Genomic DNA, 20,986 nt, shown 5'->3' on the forward strand with positions numbered 1-20,986 from the left:
GCTGTCTGATGCCTCAAAGTAGATGACTTAAAAGTGCATAATTTGTAAATTTGCCCATTGATTTTCATTTGAATAGTATCATATAGTAATAGTGGTATAGGAAGTAATTTTTTTTTTTTTTTTAGGAAGTAATTTTAATGAAAATAATTTTGTGAAATAAAGGCCACTTGGGAACATTTGAGCAATACCACTGTGCTTTCTGAATGTCTGTTATGTTCAGTTGAGGTGCATTCTTCAGTACACGCTGTTCCTTAACGGAGGCCGTTTTCTCGTGGGGTTCACTATTAAGCCAGCCGGAAAATCCATAGCATATTCTTGGTCCCAAGCTATTCAATTAAAACGTGAGTTTATGTAAATTAAAAAAAAAATTATTTTAGCTACTTTTACTGTGTGAACTGTAATCAGGCTTTTCACAGAGTAGAGGTAAAATGTAGTCTATCTACATTCAGTGTATACCTTCCAAAAGTACAATAGTTTGGGGGCACTTTTATTTTATTTATTTTTTTTTTGCGGTACGTGGGCCTCTCACTGTTGTGGCCTCTCCCATCGCGGAGCTCAGGCTCCGGACGCGCAGGCTCAGTGGCCATGGCTCACGGGCCCAGCCGCTCCGCGGCATGTGGGATCTTCCCGGACCAGGGCACGAACCCGTGTCCCCTGCATCGGCAGGCGGACTCTCAACCACTGCACCACCAGGGAAGCCCCTGGGGGCACTTTTAATCCACAGCTTGGATGCATTTTCCTGCACAAGGGGTTCTAGGCTGTGAGTCACCACCACCACCACCAATATTAATGCTCTTACTGATTCAGAATGTCAGTGGAAGCTCATTAGTGGTAATACAAGAATGAGATTCCGCCAAACTGATAACAAAGTAGACAGAATCATATGCTGTTCAGGGTTATGGCTGCAAGAAAACCAGGCGGTATGTTTAGACACGTTCTCTTCCGGATGAGAGTCAACTGTAATTAAATGAACAGTCATGAACATAAGTGTTCCTTCCGGAGGTTTATTCAGTTACAGTATATTTTCCATCGAAGCCACAGGGAATCTCAGATTTGACCTCACTTTCTCCTTTAATCCACCAGCATATTCTAAATCCAATCAAGAGCTGATTTTGATATAAAGCAAATTAGGGAAAGGGCACAGTGGGTCTGTCAAAGTGGACTGCTTTTTAAGGTTCTTTTTCCAATTAAAAAACACTTTCCAGAAAGGAAAGATGTTACTTGCATTCTTCAGTTTTTCCCTAAAGGCCCATCTGAAGGCCACCTGTGCAAAGAAACACTAAGATGCTGTGCTCAGTGAGCAGGAGTGGATTCGAATGCTCTGACAGCTCCCGCTTGTTCACTTCACTGGCAGAATAATCTAGTAGAGAAGCCAACCTGTACGTGTGTAAAAATAAAAACAAAAACGCAAAACAGGTCTTTCTGGACTTGGCACCAGAGCCCCTAGGGTCAGGTCCTCGTCTGCAGAGGGAGCCTGAGGGCCAGCTCGGTCAGATGCCCCATGTCTGGGTGTTTGCTTCGCTTCTTGATGTATTCCAGAGTTTTCACCTAGGAGGAAAGAGAAAGACTCATCTCCTTTCTGGTTCATAACTCAGGGCTCCAACAAATCAGCCATATCGGGAGCTCTGGCTTTTTTCTTAGCAGAGAAGGGAGGGGAAGAAACCAGCAGTTTTTAAATAAGACTCCTTAGATTATAGCTTGCTCTTAAAATCACCAGGAATGACTGGTGTTTTCATACATGTGGTTTTTATTCAGAGGGAATTAATTCTTAATACTACTCTGTGGTCCCTTGGTTCCAGGACCAAACTGAGGATACTGAATCCCTTATAGAAAATGGTGTCGTATTTGCATATCACCTACATACCTCCCCCTGTATATTTAAATCATCTCTAGATGACTTATAACACCTAATACAATGTAAATGCTATGTAAATAGTTGCTGATAGGTGGCAAATTCAGGTTTTGCTTCTTGGAAGTTTCTGGAATTTTTCCCCCCCCCTGAATATTTTTGATCTGTGGTTGGTTGACTCTGAGGATGCCAAACTTGCAGATACAGAGAGCCATCTGTACTTTGTAGGGCCTGGCACCTTTCTGGAAGGGTAGACTGGGGCTGTTTGATGTCCAGGCCCTGATGTTGTGTTGAGGCCGCTTGTGCCTGGCCAGTGGGCTTGCGTCACTCGCCAGGACAGCCGTGCCTGGTGGGTGTTGTGAGGGCCCCCACTCCCCCCACCCCTCCCCTCGCCTTGCCTCGCCTCACCATGGTCCTGGTGTCTGCACAGCCGTGCCTCTGTGCCAGGTGCCACAGGTTGACGGACAGCTGGTTGAGCCTGTTACTGCGCAGGTCCCCATGGGCCAAGATGCTGTTAAAGAAGGAAAGGCCCAACGAGCTCTGGCGCTTGAGGGCCTGATACAGAAAAAAGAGGTTACTATCTGGCACTGGGGCTCAGGCCCGGCCCAGTGTTGACGCTGCCAGGGGTTCCAAGGCCAGCTCTACCACGGATCTTCTGGAGGGCGAGCTGCTTAACCTCCCCGGGTTACCCCAGCACTGATAGGCCGTCTTGCATTAATGCAAGTACAGGAGTAAACTGAACAGTAAGATATGCCTCTTACAGACGTGTCCTCAAGCCACCCAAAGTTTCAGTCACTATTCCCACCCTCTGGGTGCTGGTAATAAAGACCAAAGACAGCTCCCCGTGAATAATGCTCCCCAATGCCTGGTGCCCATGCCCAGCTTTTATAGGAACCATTAGGTATTCTTCACACCAGATCATTCCTCTTTTGCTCAGTGATCTGATGTGAAAGGTACTCTCAAACAAGTAAAGTCTAACCAAAACGTCAGAGTAGACCAAACCTGAACCCCAGCTCTGAATGGTAAAGACAGAAGGGAAACTAAATCTCCAAAATGCAACAGGCCCAGGAGAAAAGATACCAGCTCCCCAAGGTAAACAAAGGCACCTGGGAAGGCCCAAGTCAGCAGGTGGGCCTGAGCAGGGGACCAGGTCAGATCACACATCTGTGTGGGTCCTGGGGAGCTGACACCCGGACCCTTGCTGGGTGCCCTTGGCTGGCGCTGCAGACGTCAGTGCTGCCAGGAGCCTCGAGTGTCTGCTTTGCTCCTTGGCAGCTAGGGGGTATGGGGTCCTTACACTGTGACAGGTATGAGCTCTGTGCCTTACACAGCTCACCTTGTTTAATCTTCACAACTCTCTGTAGGTAGGATTTTAGAGCTGGATCCCAACTCATGGTTATCCAAACACTAATCTAGGTGCTACTGTGAAGGGACTTTGCAGGTGTGATTAAGGTTATGGACCTTAGGGAGATAATCCTGGATTATCTGGGTGGGCCCAATCTAATCACTTGAGCCCTAAAAAGCAGAGAAATTCTTCAGGCTAGAGTCAGAGACAGGTAGCAGAAGAGGAAAGCAAAGGAAAGGTGACGCAGAAGGGGAGCCCAGAAAGATTTGAAGCATGAGAAGGACAGGACCCACCACTGCTGGCTTTCAAGATGGTAGAAGGGGGCCAAGAGCTAAGAAGTGCAGGCGGCTTCTAGAATCTGAGAACAACCCTCAACCAACAGCCAGCAAGGAAACAGGACCTCAGTCCTACACCGTATGGAACTGCAGTGGCCAACTCAAGTAAGCTGGGAGGTGGATTTTTCCCAGTGCCTCCTGGTAAGAGCCCAGCCACTCAACACCTTGATTTTGGCTTTGTGAAACCGGGAGCAGAGAAACTGGCCCAGCCCAGCACCAACGTCTGACTTACCAAACTGGTGAGATTATAAATGGGGGTTGTTTTAAGTTTGTGGTGACTTAAAGCTGTAATAGGAAACCAGTACGCTCCCATTTTGCTGATGAGGTCAGAAAGCTTCAGGAACTTGCTCAAGGACCACAGCCAGCAAGTGCAGAGTGAGGATTTGAGCTCCGGTCGTCCAGTTCTGGAGCCTGTGCTGGTACCCACACCCTCCCATGTCTGCCCCAGTTTATAAGATGTTCCCATAGACCCATGGTTAACATCACATTAGGCATCCAAATTCTGAAGAAGCTAACAGATTTGCCCAGTGCAGCTACACAGTTTTATCCAGGGAAATAGGAACGATTTGATGTGGTTTAGACCAATACATATTTTTTTCCTGCTTTTTTCAAACAACCTACTAACTGTCCATCTGTCCATGCATCCTTCCATGTGTGGAGCCCACAGAGCAGCAGACTACGCTAACTGCAGAGCCAACTTTGTTATTACCCCCTCCTGCTGCCCTCTCCCAAGTGAGGATTTAAAGTCTTCTAGTGGAGAAAAAAACAATGCAATAAAACTGCCAAGGAGCAGCTAAGAATGCAGTTGGGTGACAGTGGCTTTGTGACGACAGTGAAGAGATTCAAGCCCCCTAAACTGAGCCTGCCTGGACAACGGTCTGGACCAGGTGACCGCCACAGAAGAGCTGAGCCGCCCGAACAGCACTGCTGTCAAGGAGCGGGGTCACGCTGTCGGGCCTCAAGCCTGCAGGCACAAGGAGGGAAGGCTGGTAGACTAACTGGCTGGCAACTTCCTGCTTTGGGTTCCTTTGTTTAATCAGACAGTGAGCTCTGCCCCAGTCGGGAACGCGGCAGAGACCATCCAGTGGGTTCCAGCCCATCCTGCTCGCCTTTTCAACTGGCTCTCATCTGATGCCTGGGCCCTGGTTTCTGCTCAGACCTAGAGGACCAAGCTAACAGAAAACTCACAAATCCAACTATAAGAGTCTCCCAAGAGAGGCCCTTTAACTACATTTCTTTGAAGCAAGGGAGAATTTTTAAAAGTCAAACAAGTAAGACAGTATCTTACTGGTTACTTCTCTATTCTGTATCTTCTCAAGCATTTTACTCTAAAAGCCCAGTTCGCATGTGTTTTAAATGAACAGCCCATTAAAAATGAGATCATTAGAGACGGGTCTGGGGACGAGCAGGCCGGAGCAGGCAGGCAGCCGATGTGCAGAGACCCAGGAAACTGAACACATTATGACAGACCAAACCAGGGCCTCCAGCCCCTCCTCTCCCTACAGAGGTTTTAAATAGAAGAGCTGCTTTTGTTTCTTTTCCTAGGGGAATTGTCATTTGCAGGAAGTTGTAACCTTCTGGCATGGTTCCCAGCGTCACCACACCCAAACAAACAGCTTCATAAAGCTCGTGACTAGGGCAGGGCTGGCTCCTTCACGTGCACGTAGAGGACAATTTTGGAAGCAGGGCTGATACCAGCGCTGAGAGATGAGACACTCAGCTCGGGCACCAGCGTTGGGCTTTCACAGCGCCCAGCTTGGCTCCACAGCAGGTGGAGAGAGGTCTGAGTGCTCCGGGCTCTAGAGTCCTCCCCTCCCGGGGCCGCCTGTGCTGAATCTCACAGCATGCTGTTAAAGTGAAGGATGACACGTTCCATCTTAGCTCAGTCCACCCATATTTTTTCTAATAAATGTGCATATATGGGCAGACATTTTCAGTGAGAGTCCCTGGTATTTATGTGAGTTGAAATGTACTTCAGAAACTTTCCAGCCCTGCTATTCTTTCAGAATTATTTCAGAGTCCTTATCACAGTCAATGCCTCCTCCCCCAAGAGAAAGAGACAAATGTTAAAACAGTTCCAAATTATATGGTTCTGGGCTCTATTTTTGTTGTGAGCCTGGAGGTCCTAGACTGTGGTCGTTTATGCTGTCAGCAGCCACCTCTGATTAGACCCAGCCTGTCGAGTCAGAGTGAAGAAATGCATTTTCAAGCCCCGGGGCACATGTTTCTTGGGCATGACGTGTCAAACACACAGCCCTGCTCTGGCAAGAAGCTAGAGCCAGAGCCCTTGGCTGTAGGGATCAGGGAAGGTGCTAAGAATCCTTCACAGCAGGGGAGTGACCAGTGCAAGCTGAAGGTGAAGGACTCCATTTCTCCTGCAGCGTAAGGAGGGCTCTCTCCTGAAGGCTGCCTACCGCACAGAGACGAAGTTTACAGGCTTTCGAAAAAGGCCTTTCAGTTGGAGGAGGGGTGATCTCTTCTAGCACTAACTGGTTTGATAAACCAGTTCCTGAAGAAATTGGGGTTCTGATGCTGCCCCCTCCACTGACAGCCAGTGCCCTCCAAGCATTAACTCCCCAGCATTCTACAGCCCTGCACCCAGGGGGCCCCAGGGTCAGTGGGACCCACCCACAATCCTCCCTCCCTAGAGAGGGCGCTGGGAGGCACTTGGGGCCCCCAGGGCAGCAGTGGTTCCGTGTTTTCCATCTGCCTTTTGGCCTACTAACCTTAAGGCTGGCCCTGTGTGCAGTGCCCCTGACCTCCGCAGTGGCCACTGGGTAATGGAGTCTGGAAAAAATCCCGCTCTCTCCAAGACCTGCTTGAATACCCTTGGGGAGAATGGGAACGCGGGACATACATGTATGTTGCGTGTGTGTGTGTGTGTGTGCGCGCGCGCGTGCGTGCGCACCCACAGCTATAGAATATTCTCATGGTTTCTGTGGTGGGGTGGGGAAGGGGGGAAGGGCAATGGTGGCATTCTGTACAGTCCTGGAAGTGAGTAAGAATTAAAAGTCCAGTTTGATCTTATTTTGTCTTCAAAGGATTTAGTGGGGTGGGGAGTAGAGAAGCAAATCCTAAAAACGTGAGACGAGGTTTGGGAAGGAGGGAGCTGGGGAAGCGTGTGGGCAGGAAGGGGAGGGCTGGAAAGCCACTGGGAACCCTGCAGTCCGAAATCTGTCCTGGGTTTGGGAAAGGGAATTGGAGGGGGTGGGGGGTGAGTGGCAGTGAGAGAAGACGGAAATCTGCCAACATGAGATCAGGAATGAGCTGTCAGTATGTGGAGTAGCGAAGAGCAAGACTGGGGGTGTGGGGCAGACACGGAGGCAGAAGCCTGACAGGAGCTGCCCCAGGGGAAGGACGCGGAGAAAGTCAGGCACTGGCTTTGACTCCAGGGTCACTGCCAACCTCCCCACCCTGATTACACAGCAGGAATCAGCCTTAACGCAATGTCCACCAAGCCTGAGACAGAGCTTCTGGGATCCAACTGTCACCCACATGTTTGAGCTGACGCTGCAGAAATGGAGTAACTGGGTAAGGGTACCAGGTAGTTATTTAGATCGTACTATAATTTAGAAATTATTTTGAAATCAGTCAACCATCTATCTATAATATGGAGAATATGGGGAAAACTGCTCTGAAAAGGCAACGACGCAACATCTGATAAAGGAATATATTCTGTGGATCAGAGCATGGGTTCTAGAAGATTGCCTTGACCACATTCCATAGCTACCACTCTAGGATTCAGTTTCCTCATCTGGCAAGTGTAAAGGGATAACAGCTATTCCCACTCATGGGACTGTTGTGAGATGAAACCACACACGCAAAGTTCTCCACACTACACTTACATATGAGAAAGTCTGGGATGGGAATTTCCTGGCTGTCCAATGGTTAGGACTCCGAGCTTTCACTGCCAAAGGCCCGGGTTCAATCCCTGGTCGGGGAACTAAGATCCTGCAAGCTGTGGGGTGCAGCAAAAAAAAAAAGAAAAAGGCTGGGCAAGCATAGCCTACTATCATGGTTGCACAACAACCGTATGCCACTTGTTAAAAAGTAAGTGGTGGGCTTCCCTGGTGGCGCAGTGTTTGAGAGTCCGCCTGCCGATGCAGGGGACACGGGTTCGTGCCCCGGTCCGGGAAGATCCTACATGCCGCGGAGCGGCTGGGCCCGTGAGCCGTGGCCGCTGAGCCTGCGCGTCTGGAGCCTGTGCTCTGCAGCGGGAGAGGCCACAACGGTGAGGCCTGCGTACCGCAAAAAAAAAAAAAAAAAAAAAAAAGTAAGTGGTAAGGCCTTGACCGAGGAGGGTGCTGCAGTGGCTACGGATTCACACTTGAGGATCTGGGTGATCCCTGATCTGTCACAACCAGAGGAAACCAGCAGCTCTGGAAACTCTGAGCCTCGGTTTTCTTTTCTGTCCAAGGAGAATGAACGCAGCACCTACATCACAGGGCTGTTGTGGGCCTCAAAGAGCTAAGGTGTGGGAAGTGCAGGCTGTTACTCACTCAACATGCACTGATTGAGTGCCCGCTGTATGCCAGGTTCGAGGTGAGGATGCCGGGGTGAGTGACAGATGGATCCCAGAGACCCTGTCTCAGGCACAGGCAGGTCTCCGAGACCCACGTCTCGAGGTCCCGGCCACATGGAGCTTACATTCTGGTGGGGAGGCAGGCGACTGAGAAGTGAACACAGAGCATTTCAGAGAATGCCCGAGCATCACAGGGACAGTTCAGAGGGACGCAGAAGTGTAGAGGAGTGTAGTGGCTACCTGACACAGGGTTCAGGGAAGGCCACTCTGAGGAGGTACTTGAGCTGAGACCCGAATGATGAGAGGGGTGGCCAGGGGAACCCTGGGGAGGCACAGTGCAGGCAGAGAAAATGGTAGGAGCAAAGGCCCCGGGGCCCTCGATGAACAGTCTTCACACAGGCGCGTTAACTCTCTGGACGAACCAATGTCCAAGCACCCTGGGAACGCGTGCTTTCAGGGCAAGCGGCAGGGATGGGGGCGGCAGGGGCACCTACCTCGTCCTTGGCCAGGGTTTTCAGATGCTCCAGGATCTGAGCCATCACCGTCTCGCACAGCTTGTTGTTCTCAGCCAGAAACTTGGAGTCTCCCCCGTAGAGGCTGTCATTGGAGTCAACTGATGGAAGAAACCAGAGCAGTGAGACATTCCCAAGCCCAAGGCCAGGGAGAGGCAGCCGTGGTGTCAGCGGGTGGCAGGAAATCACGGCAGGGCAAATGGAAACGGCCAGAGTTTGCCACGGGCTTGGGCCCTTGGGAATCATGGAGAAAACACCTGGCCTTCCAGACAGTCTAGGCCAGAGAGCTCAGACTCTGAAGTCTGTCCCCTCCGGCCCAGGCATGGAGGGGGACAGCAAGCATCACAGTGGCCATCAGAATGGCTGTCAATACTGAGCACCGGGGTGCCAGGCGCTGGGCTCAGTGCTTCACAGGTGTTACCGTGGAGTCCTCAAAACCGCATGTGCAAGAGATGACAGATGGGGACACGGAGGCTCCGAGCCTGTCCCAGCCAGGATCCCAAACTGGGAGGCTCCCGTCAAAGCCTACGCAGTTAAGCACCGCCCCCAGCCCCCTGCCCTGTCACTCCACCTCCAAACTTCTGCAGATCGAACAGAAGGTTCTAAGTCTTCTCGCAAACCTGAATCCTTTCACTAAAGTCCCCTCTCTCCTTGGGCATCTCCTGTGACAGCCGCTGTCTAGAGAAAGAGCAGCTGCAAGAACAGCCTGGGTTTGACCTCCCCCCTCCCTCCTTCCTATCGACCTTCGCACAAAGCATGACCTCTGGGTAAGGAAGCAGAGGGACTCTACAGGGTGCGGTTTTGCACTTGTTTCTTTTTCACTTAATGATTCCTGGAGTTACTTCCATAGCATATATGGATGTGCTGCTTTGCCTGTACTAGCTGAGCAGTAGTCCATTGTGTGATGGACCAGAATGCTTTTGGTTGGTCCCTCCTGTGGACACTTCAGCGGTTCTCTTTCTTTTCTTTTTTTTTTGGGGGGGGGGGGCGGTGAGGGGTCAGGGCCAGGCTGCTGCAAAGTCTGTAAGGGAACCACAACCTCTGCCTTGCAGAGTCGATTCTTTCCCCCCATGCCTTTTCTCGCCAGATCCTTTTTGAACTGCTTTCACCCCAACTCCCAAATGCCGACTTGTATGTACGTGGCTGAGCAGTTATTTCCGGTGTGAATGAGCGGCGCTCAGCTCAGTGCAAAACCATTGGAGCACCCTCAGCGCTAAGTGGTCAAGGGGAGGAAAAGCGCAGTGGCAGCTCTTAGATGTTTCTGATCTGGTGGAGGCCTAAAATTTGGGCCACTGTCCCAGGTGCCGTGACATCTGATAAAGCAGAGGCCGTGCAGGTGCCTTTGGGGGGCGCGGCTGGGCTTATACAGCCATGTACACACAGTGCTAATCCAGTTCATGGTTTAGAGACGTCAATAAGCCGGTTCAGCTTAGCTCATCTGGGGGAATGTGGTTTGCTGTGCTCTTCTCGGCCCAGCTCCTCACCATCCCTAGGATCCTGTCTCTTAGGTATATACAATCAAAAGGGATGATACATATGGGATCACAGTAAAGCCCATGAAGTTGTGTGACGCAAACAACAGGTGACACCACAAGCGAGGGACACGGGGCACCCGTTTAGCTGGCAGGTGGGTGAGGCTGAGAGTCAGAGCCACAATGGATAGCCCCATTATGGTCAAAGTCACCAGCCGTCTGTCAGGGCCTGCACAGAACTATTCCCTGGACTGCTGGCAACGAGCTACAGAACCAGGGGATCACGTTAAACAGGCATTGGCCATGAAGACAAGAAAAGCCAAGCTACAATGTGCAGGGATGGCTTCTGAGCTTTTAAGAAAGAGACCCCTCTTAGGGTCACTTATAGGAAAATTGGCAAATACATCAGTGTACCAGAAATAAATCTAAATGGCCTATAATTTTAGGGGAAAAAAAAAGTTCAATTTCACTAGTGATCAAAGAACAGAAAACTAAAACCACAGAAGAACTTTTAGTAAAACATCACCTATCAGATTAACAAAGGTGAGAAAGAATACCAGGTTTTGATGTAGGCCTGGGCAAACTGCTGGTGGGAGTACCATAGTTTGGAAATCAGTAAGAAAAGCCTTAAGAAATGTCCAGTACCACTTCACACCCATTAGGATGGCTGTTATTTAAAAACAACAACAAAGAGGAAAATAAGAAGTATTGATGAAGATGTGGAGAAACTGGAAGCCTCGTGCATCGCTGGTGGGGATATAAAATGGTGCAGCTGCTGTGGGAAAGCGACTCCAGGATCCAGCAACTCCAATGCTCAAAGGACTTGAAAGCAGAGGCTCAAACAGATACATGCACATGAATGTTCATAGCAGCATTATTCACAAGAGCCGAAAGGTGGAAACAACCCAAGTATCCACTGACAGATCAATAGATAAGCAGAATGTGGTTTAGTGGTTTATCTAAACAGTGGCATGTTATTGAATCACAAAAAGGAATGAAATTCTACTACGTGTTACAACATGGATGAAGCTTGAAAGCATTATGATAAGAGAAATGTGCCAGACACAAAAGGACAACTAGGGCTTCCCTTGTGGCACAGTGGCTAAGAATCCGCCTGCCAATGCAGGGGACACGGGTTCGATCCCTGATCCAGGAAGATCCCACATGCCATGGAGCAACAAAGCCCGTGCGCCACAACTACTGAGCCTGCGCTCTAGGGTCCGCGAGCCACAACTACTGAGCCCGCACGCCTAGAGCCCGCGCTCCACAACAAGAGAAGCCACCGCAATGAGAAGCCCGAGCACCGCAACGAAGAGTAGCCCCCGCTCGCTGCAACTAGAGAAAGCCCGCGTGCAGCAACGAAGACCCAACGCAGCCAGAAAAAAATAATAAAAAAAAAGGACAACTATTGTATGACTCCACTTATATGAGGTACCTAGAAGACGCAAATTCATAAAAACAGAAAGTAAAATAGAGGTCACCAGAGGCTGGGGGGAGGGGGGAAGGGGGAAGTTATTTTCATTGGGTACAGAGTTTGTTGGGGAGGATGAAAAAATTTTGGAAATGGATAAAGGTGATGGTTGCACAACACTGCAACTATACTTGATAAAACTGAATTAAAAATAGTTAAAATGGTAAACTTTATATGTATTTTATCACTTTGTATATTTTACTCCAAAAAAAAAAGTCTTAGTACAGAAAAAAGGTCAGATCTTTGACTTGGGAAAACCCACTCCAAGGGATTTATCCTAAGAAAATCATCCCCCTAGTTGCACAAAGATGCATATATGTGATATTGTTTCATCACAGAGGACAATGTTCATTGTATGTTCAATGTGTGTTCATTATAAATGTTGTGTATAATGGTGAGAGGAGAAGCAATGGAAATATCTACCAAGAGTTTTGATTAAATGCTCTGTGGCATTAGCATTAAATACAATACTATGAAGGCAATAAAAGTATATGATCTATATAGTTGTTACCTACCATGTACTACACTATACTATACTATTGCTACAATATACTATTACAGAAAGATATTTATAATATACTGTTAGTAAAGTGACAAACCAGTATACCTATATACCACACACAGACATATATAGCCATATATTTCCTAATTTATAACTTCCTAAGAAACAATTTTTTCAATTAAAAAATTATATTTTATTACTTTATATATTTCCTGTAATCTGTCTTGAATCTTTTGGGGAATGGTACAGGTATAAGCATATAGTAATTAACTGATTGACAAAATAATTTCAGGGATGCTTCATGTACATTTCTCGCTGCTATTTCAAGAATAACTCCCGGGCTTCCCTGGTGGCACAGTGGTTGAGAGTCTGCCTGCCGATGCAGGGGACACGGGTTCGTGCCCTGGTCCGGGAAGATCCCACATGCCGCAGAGCGGCTGGGCCCGTGAGCCATGGCCGCTGAGCCTGTGCGTCCGGAGCCTGTGCTCCACAACGGGAGAGGCCACAACTGTGAGAGGCCCACATACCAAAAAAAAAAAAAAAAAAAAAAATAGAATAACTCCTTCTTCTACTTCAATAAAATTGTACATAATATTCTTTTAAAATTCTTACGTTTATATTTAACTCCCAATTAGGCATTTGGGAAAAGTATGAAGGAGGAAGAATGACGCTATGAAATGTATTTTTTAATGAGCCATTCTTTGCTTATTTTTTTCCAAATAAATTACTACTGAGTTTCTAAGTGGGAAAAAAAAAGAGAATAACTCCTTCTTTTATCCCCAGCTTTTTACTTAAACAAACGTCAAGGCTGTAGAACAGTGGGAATAACAGTACAGTGAAGCGCCGCCTCTCTCTCACCCAGCATCACCAGCTGATGCCGTTTTGCCACTTCCGTGAAGCTCTCTCACTTGCTCTCTCCACACACTCACGTACACACGTCATTTTTTTTGTCTAAACCATTTGTAAGCAGGTTGCAGACATACTGCCTGAGAACGAGGAGGACAGCTGGTCTCCTTGCTCCCCAGCTTCTCTGTCCGCCTGAAACCTCTACTCCGGTTCCGAACTGTCCCTTTGTGGGGAATATTCTGGGAGTGCTCTCCTGGGTCGGCTGCTGGCTTCGTAGTTGTTCCTATGACACAGGTTGGTAGTGAATTGCCCTGGGCTGCAGGCATCCGTCCCAGGATTTCTGAGACAGCTCTGGCTCTGGCTGCTGTGTTTCAACTGCCGTCCATGACGTGGAAGACAGCAGTTATTCTTGTAAGCAGAGAAAGAATTTGATTCAGCCATTCACCACCATCTGATTTTGAAGGGTGGCAAAATGCAGCTGGTAAAGGAATTTCTCGCACCTGCTGCCGAGGACGCGGCTAGTTCCTGGCATAAATTCCCAGTCTTACTCCGAGATGGAGTAACCTGCTCTCCTTCGGATTAGCCCAGCAGCAGGGGAGAAGTGAGAAGGTCTAGGACCACCTGTGGTCAACCACCCAAGCTGCAGGCATCCTGCCCAGAGGGGCCAGAGGCGTGTTGAGAGCAGCCCACTCACACACGCAGAGCGCGGACTAGGTGAGGACCTGCTCTGCGCCAGGTTCCAGGACCCGGAGACCCGGTGGGTGGGGAACGGGCTGACCTGGTCCTGCCCTCACAGAGCACACAGTCCACAGGAGGTGCAGACGAGCAAACGGGCAATCACAACCGCATGGGCTGCATGGCAGGAGAGGGTGGCCTAGGGGTCCCAGGATCCTAAAATCTAGGCTTGGGATGGAATTATAGAATCAGTGAGATCCAGGCTGAACCCTGAAGGTGGAAAATTCACAGAGAAAGTGAAAAACGGGGTCAGAAGTGGGGAAAAGTGTTTCCATGCTAACACTCGGTGGTGACAGCGGGGGAGAGAAGCGCGAAGTTCACAATCAGAAGTAATTTGGCCTGGCCAGAGTGTAAGGCAGGCCTGAGAGTCCAGACTGGCGCTCACAACGGGGAGAAATGAGATCCCTGGCAAATGGCTACTAAAAATAGCCCAGGATCTCTGCATCTGTCTGGCCCTGGGGTCACAACCCCAAATGCTTCAAGGGCCTGGCAGGTGACACGGAGGAGTGAAGGGGCTGTGCCAACTTCCCACGGGCCCCTGAGCTGTACTCTTCCAAGTAGACATCTGCGTGTTAAATAAATAGACATTCAGTGTCAGAAGTGTCCTGCCCTTCCACAGCAAGCACACTCTCTCGCACGCTCGCATGACAGCACTGGAGTTACGGCTCCAGGTCATTTCAGAACATTGTCTTCTTATTCATCTGGAAAGAAAACAGCCAAGGCATCCTTCGTAAATGCAAAGAAAAAAGCTGACCCCAGTTTTCCAAAAGTTCGAACCTTTGCCAGCGCTGTCTAAAGAGCGGCCTCGACTAAGAAGGAGGTGGGAAAGTGGAGCCCCCACCCTTGCAAAGCCTCCCGGGGCCCCAGGACTCTCTGCTACGAAGACAACTGTCAGGTCACAGTTGTGCACCCAGAGTAAACAGCTGGGCCGAGAAGGCAGCAAAGAAAACCCGCCGTTCTGTTTTCATCTCTAAAAGCTAGAGAACTAGACTCCACCTGTCAAACACAGCCACGCTCCCTGTGCTGGCGCTCTGGCTCCTACAGTCCGCCCTGCTGTGCTGTGTAGACAGGGGATTCAGTGAGTCTGTTTAAGGAAGGGAAGAGCGAGGAGAGGGCTTGCCCCTCTCATAGGGCCCAGGTTTCCAGACCCACTTCCGCGGCAGCATCTGGTCCTCAAAAGTTTCTCTGTTGTTCTGAGCCCTCCGCGTGCCCTTCACAAGAGAGGAAATAAAAATGCCAACAGATACGGGAAAAGCTCACCCTCATTAGCCATCAGAGAAATGCAAATTACACTCATCAGAAGAGACAAAATGAACAAGGGACCATATCAAGGGAACAAATGGAAATCTCATTCGTGCCTGGTGGGAGTGTAAACTGGTATAACCATTTTGGAGAACTGTGAGACAGTACCTACCAGAGCTGAACATAAGCACATCCCACCAGGCAGCATTTCCACCCTGGGCATATACCCAACAGACATGAACCCCAAGAGTTATATATTCAGGAATGTTCACAGCAGCACTCCTCACAGCAGCTCAGAACTGCATCCACAGGGGAATGAAGAAATTCTGGTATATTCATACGATGGAATACTATGCAGCAATGCAAAAGGATGGACAACAGCTACACACAACACAGAAGAATCTCACCGACGTAACACTGAGTGAAAGAAGCCAGACGCCAAAGAACGCCTGCTAAATGAGTCCATTTACGGAAAAGTCAAAAATTGGCAAACTAATCTGTAACGTTAGAAGTCAGGAGAGCAGTGTACCTTTGGAGAGGAAGGTGGTGGTGCTGAGTGGACGGGGGCATACAGGGGACTTCTGGGAGCTAGTAATGTTTGATTCCTCTGTCTCGGTGCTAGTTACTGGGTGTGTTCAGCCTGTGATGATCTGCTGAGCCTTATGATTTATTGTATGCATGTACTATGATATACTTTAATCAAAATACTGTTACTTTGTAATTAAGGAGGCAGCATAACGCGTGTACCACAGTGAATTCCACTCCGAGCACTAACTGGCCTTGAGCTTGGTAAAACCATTTGTCTTTCGGTGTCTCCCCTTGCTTGTGTGTAAAATGGAGACACATATGCCCGTCCTCCTCATAATGCTGTCAGGATTAAAGGAGACAGAGGCCCATGGAGTCTGGTGCCGTACCTGGCACACAGTAGGAGCTCAGATCGTGGGAGTTATCATCATTGACATTAACCAACCTCCCCAAGTTACATCTTTACGTAACCTCAGCCCCCAAATCCCAGCCAGAGGAAGCCTCTGAGAGTCGTAACAGGAGGCCATCCTTAGCACTGCAAATTTGTTCCCTAAAATATCCAAGTGTAGAGACAGTTGCTTAAACCCTGAAGTATTCATTTATTGGCCAAACTGCTTTTAACAATAGGGCCACTTTTTTGGAAACCAAAAATCGGAACTGAGGCTCTGACAAGCAGGAAGATGCTTAGGCTCACTGGGCAGAGGTCTGGAATTGGGCCTGTCCCCTGTTGTGTCAAGGACATGAGGAGGCTGCTCCCGAACCTGTAGGAGCAAGTTCAAGACGGCTGGTTGCATGTTGGGGAGCAAGGCCGTCTCCTTCTTCCAAGCACCTGCTCTAAGGGTCCAGGTCAGGACCCACATGAAACTGGTAAGGAACAGTCCTGGGATGAAGGTCATGCATGTGCCTACGTAGTCCCCATTCTAGGTTATTCTGTGGCACACCCAAGACATCACTGATCCAAGATAGTGCTTCTCTGAACTCGTCTGTTTGCCGAAATGACCTTGGATGCTTGTTAAAGATACAAATTCTCAGGCCTCTTCCTGGGGATTCTAATTTAGAAGAGACAGATGGGGCCCAGGAACGTGTATTCTTAAGAGCTCCCCAGGTAATTCTTACACTGGGCAAATTTATCAAGACCCTGGACTAGAAGTTCATGGTAGGTAAAACACAAGGGGATTAAATAAAAGAGAAAATGAAAACCCTGCACTTGCTGCTCAGAAGTTCAAACACAGTGCAGTCTGGTGGAGGGACCCAGCTACCTTTGTCTACGTGGTAGAGATAGGTCTCCTGGCTCATGGCGGACAGCAGGTGCAGGACACAGGTGTAGATGCGGATTTTCTCATCACTGTTGTCCTCCCAGGTGTAGTCCTGGATCACGTTGAGCAGCTCTCGAACAAGAAACAGAACCCCGTGTTCCGGATGATCCTAGTGGAAGACCAAAAAAAGGAAAAATAAACCTAGATGTGAAGCAGGAGGAAAAAAAAATCAAGACAGAAACCCAGGTCCCTCCCTTTAGCAGCTGTAGAGAAATTAAAGTGCCAGCTATGGTTAAACAATAGAGAGAAAAGTGACACAACGTCGTTAACTCCACTAAACAACACACTCCAGTCTGGGGAGACAAGCTTTGAGAGCTCTGGGTCTGAGGAAAGAAAGCAAAATTACCTGTCAGTTTAATGGGCTGTTTCCAAAATTACAGCCTTGCTCTTATGTCCATAACAGTAAAAAGCCCTGTTCTTCCAACTACAAAAGCTAGATTGCAGGTCTCGTTGCAGACAGCACAGCAGAAGCCACCTACCTCGGGTAAACCCCCAAATGATCACTGTCACCACCAAAGGCACCGACTTTAAACACATTCTCACTCTTTAGGGCATTCAGCAACATTAACAGCTAAATTGAGGATCCTCTCTTGGGAGAGGAAAAACCCAACAGTCAGTCACAGAGCTTATAACAGTGTTTCTCAGATGCTAAACTGAACCAGTGCTGGGATGCAAAAAAGTCAGCAGCTTCAATTCAGTTCCAAAAAGGATATGCAGGGCTTCCCTGGTGGCGCAGTGGTTGAGAGTCTGCCTGCCGATGCAGGGGACACGGGTTCGTGCCCCGGTCCGGGAAGATTCCACATGCCGCGGAGTGGCTGGGCCCATGAGACATGGCCGCCGAGCCTGCGTGTCCGAAGCCTGTGCTCCGCGACGGGAGAGGCCATAACAGTGAGAGGCCCGCGTACCGCAAAAAAAAAAAAAAAAAAAAAAAAAAAAAAAAAAAAAGGAGTATGCAATGCAGTGGCTCCCCTGCTGAATGCTCTCCAAAGACCCCTCCCCTCCCCAGCTCCTGCTGCCATCGCCCTGCTGACCCGGCTGGTCCATCTTGCCCCTCACTCAGTCCACCGCCACCTTTATGGCTCCTGGGACCAGCTGGACCGCTCAGGGTCCTGGCAGGACACAGAGGACACGCTCACAAGGGTTAAACGAGGATGGGTTAAAGAAAGATTATCAGAATGAAGAGAAGTAGCGAGAAGGCACCCAGGGCCTGGCAACAGAGGGAAACTGTTACCATCCTCGGGCTGAAAGCACGCGGTGGGGAGCGAGTTTTTGCAGTTGGAGGAGGCCACCCAGCAGCAGCTGCAGCCCTGGATGGAAGAACAAAGCCATCGCCAAACACGGCCCAGTGACAGTTGGGGGATAAATACCCCAGCCTCGCTCTCCCCCTGCCCTGCAGTCCATGTCACTACTCGCGCTGGCTGAACCAGCTGGAAGCCAGAAGGAAGGAAGCCCCGGTGATGCGATCCCCAGAGGCCCGTCTCCCACACAGACCGGACTGAAGGGCACAGGGTGCTCTGCAGGGCAGCTCATATGCCAAGGGGGTCTGGCCTCCCAGCCCTGCTGTTCCCCTGACTGGAATATTCACCTGTGAGACTTGGCTGCACTGGCTCCTTGACAGCCTCCAGATCTCATCTTACATGTTAGCTCCTGCCCTGATCGGCAGTCCAGAGCCCCTACCCGTCTCTCTTCATCTCTCTTCACGTCAAGTCATCCATCTCATTTTTTCAGAGCAGTGCTCAGCATCTGAAGTGATCTTATTTATTCCTAACTACCCAAACATACCTCTTGGTTCATCTTTTTTTTCATCCTAGCCTATAACCTCCAGGACGGCAGGTACTTTATCTGCTGTGTTTGCCAGTAATACACTGCCAGGACTGCCCAGGACTGCAAATGGTGCCCCATCCCTGTCTCTCCTTCCTGGGACAGTGCTGGGCACAGAGCAGGCACTTGGTAGGTAAATAATGTTGAATGGATAACATTTTTCAAGCACCTTCTACGTGCCAGGCACTGAGGTGGCTACAAAAACAACAGCTAACTTTTATGGTAGCTATTGTAGCTACCATAGCTTTTCTACGTTCCGGGAAGATACTTTTATGACTTCCTCTCCCCCCCATTTCACAGATGGGAAATGAGCTACACTGCTGGTGCATGGGGGAACCAGGATTTGAGCCCCGGGAGTCTGGCTCCAGAGTGGACATTCCTAACTGCTAATACTCTATTTATACTGCCTCTCTACAGATGAATTAGGGACGAACTAGACTTTATGGAGCTGGCCGGTTGGGGGAAGGCATACACGCAGTCGGCTGTCTTGAATTCAGGCATGGAGTAGAAGTGTGATAACTGAGGGGGGCGGGAGTTAACAGCTACATAATCCAATGTGTGGATACACAGCAGTAATACTTCCAATGGGCAAGAATGAGGGCGGAGGAGAGAGAGATGATTTGTACAGCTGCTAACATCTACAGGAATTGCTGTTACGGTATCGGCACAAAAGAAGACACACGATACTCCAAAATCTGAGTACCTCAAACTATATGCAGCAAAATTGCCCGTGCCATGGTCCGCCTTCCATTGCCAGAGTCAGTCTCAGATGGCAGCTCACTACTGCCTCGCTTTGCTAACAGCTGTTTCTAACTAGGCTATTTCGTTCTGCTGTGTGGATGTTCAAAATATATTCTATTTCAGGATCTGCCCTGGAAAGAGACGACACTCTGAATGTTCCAGTAACTTAATTTCAATACAAATTGCCGTAACTATTGTGAGAGAGCATTCAACACACCTGCAAAAAGGTGGAAGAAGGGGTCACGGAGACGTGAAGGTTCTTAGCCAGCCGTTTCTGCTAGCTTTAAACCGAAGAGACGAAGAGATTATTTCCAACCTTCTCTACAAGGAAAACATTTTCCACATGATAGCCACGCTTCAGTGGTTGTAACATTTTCAAAAGAAATTGTACCAGTGCCAGCAACTAAAGAAAGGCAAACACAGATTTTTTTTTAAAGAAGAAAAAGAGATCCCGATTCAGTTGGCAATCCGAGGGGGAAAAGGTTTCCCCGGGGGTCTCTGCCAAGGCTGCCCGGCAGCAAACAAATGCTCAGGAGGCGGCTCCCAAGGGGCGCCTGGGAGGGACTCAAACTGCTCGCTCTCTCTCTCTCTGCTGCACGGAAAGGGGGCCTGCCTTCAACCACTCAGAATATCCCTCTGGCTCCTTGGTCTGTGGGAATCCTTCTATTAAATGTCACTGCTTGAGGGAAGGAATACCCTGAAAACGACTGACTCCCCAGGAGACCTGAGAGGCAGCAAAGACAGCGCCGAGTACACACATCAAGGCTTTGAATTCTGTCTTGGCCACTTACTAGCTGGTGACCCTGGGTGAGTCACTTCACCTCTCTGTGCCAGGGTCTGCTTCTGTGAGATGAGGATAATAACAGGTTTGTTTGCAGTGAGTATTTGTGAACTGCTGGCTGGCTCACTGTAAAAGGTATGTAAGTGTGTTAAATAAACATTCAAGTCCTTTAGAAAAGGAACCAGAACACAAGGGGACGGGGAGGAAGGGCAAGGAAGGAAAGAGGGGCACTGGGAGGGCGTGGCGGGGGTGGAGGGCAGGAGACAGATCACCATGGAGATGCGAGGCCCTTGGTGAGTCTGCAGAGCTCCCTGGCCTTGCTGCAGCCAGCCCCTGCCCATCTTGCCAGCTCGAGACCCTGGTGTCCCTCTAGCCTCTCACCACCTCGCTCGTCACTGCGGCTCTCTTCCAGTCCCTCCAGTGCTGCTGGGTGACCCTTCTCACCTCAAGGCCTTACCCACGCTGCTCCCTCTGCCCGGAACACCCTCCCCTCCCCGCCCCCCGCACTTAGGGACCTACTAGTCTTCCTCTGGATCTCGGCTCAGGTAACACATTCTCAGGGAACTTCCCTGACCCACTTCCCTTCAAATCTGAGGCTCTCAGAGGTCCCTGCAGTTCTTTATGACACTTTATACAACTGTAGTTAAGTATTTATTTGCTTATTAGCATCGGTCTCCTTGAGTGGGAGCACACATTTCTCATGTTCACTCTTCCATTCCCAGATCAACAAATATTTGCGGGGTGGACGGAATGAATGAATCTTAGCATCTGGATACCATGTTATGCTGATGGCTGGACTTTTTCTCAAAGATAAGACGGAGAAAAGATATTTCCCTGCTGTGTCCTGGTGATCAGTGCCAGAAAACTGATGGGAAACATTTCCATTGCCTACAAATTTCAACTGAATCAAAATTAGGCGTCTGAAGTGGTAACACTGAACTTGTTCAATTAATTCTACTTTGCTTATCCTA

The 20,986-nt window shown here is 49.2% G+C and overlaps 1 protein-coding gene across 3 annotated transcripts in view; it reads right to left on the reverse strand.

The window, feature by feature from the left end:
- Positions 1 to 926: 926 nt before the first annotated feature.
- The window catches only part of VPS35L (VPS35 endosomal protein sorting factor like), a gene marked incomplete at its 5' end in the record, with an annotated part of 129,505 nt that continues 109,445 nt past the window's right edge, over positions 927 to 20,986 (reverse strand). For all 3 annotated transcript variants that reach the window (XM_082857442.1, XM_082857441.1, XM_082857444.1), the window contains 4 exons: positions 927 to 1,548; positions 2,258 to 2,404; positions 8,546 to 8,664; positions 16,616 to 16,781. In XM_082857442.1, the coding sequence (XP_082713568.1) occupies positions 1,450 to 1,548; positions 2,258 to 2,404; positions 8,546 to 8,664; positions 16,616 to 16,781 (531 nt within the window). In that variant the 3' untranslated portion in view covers positions 927 to 1,449. The remainder of the gene's footprint in view (positions 1,549 to 2,257; positions 2,405 to 8,545; positions 8,665 to 16,615; positions 16,782 to 20,986) is intronic.

The sequence above is a fragment of the Leucopleurus acutus genome (assembly GCF_964270905.1).
Source record: "Leucopleurus acutus genome assembly, chromosome: 16".
NCBI classification, from domain to species: Eukaryota; Metazoa; Chordata; class Mammalia; order Artiodactyla; family Delphinidae; genus Leucopleurus; species Leucopleurus acutus.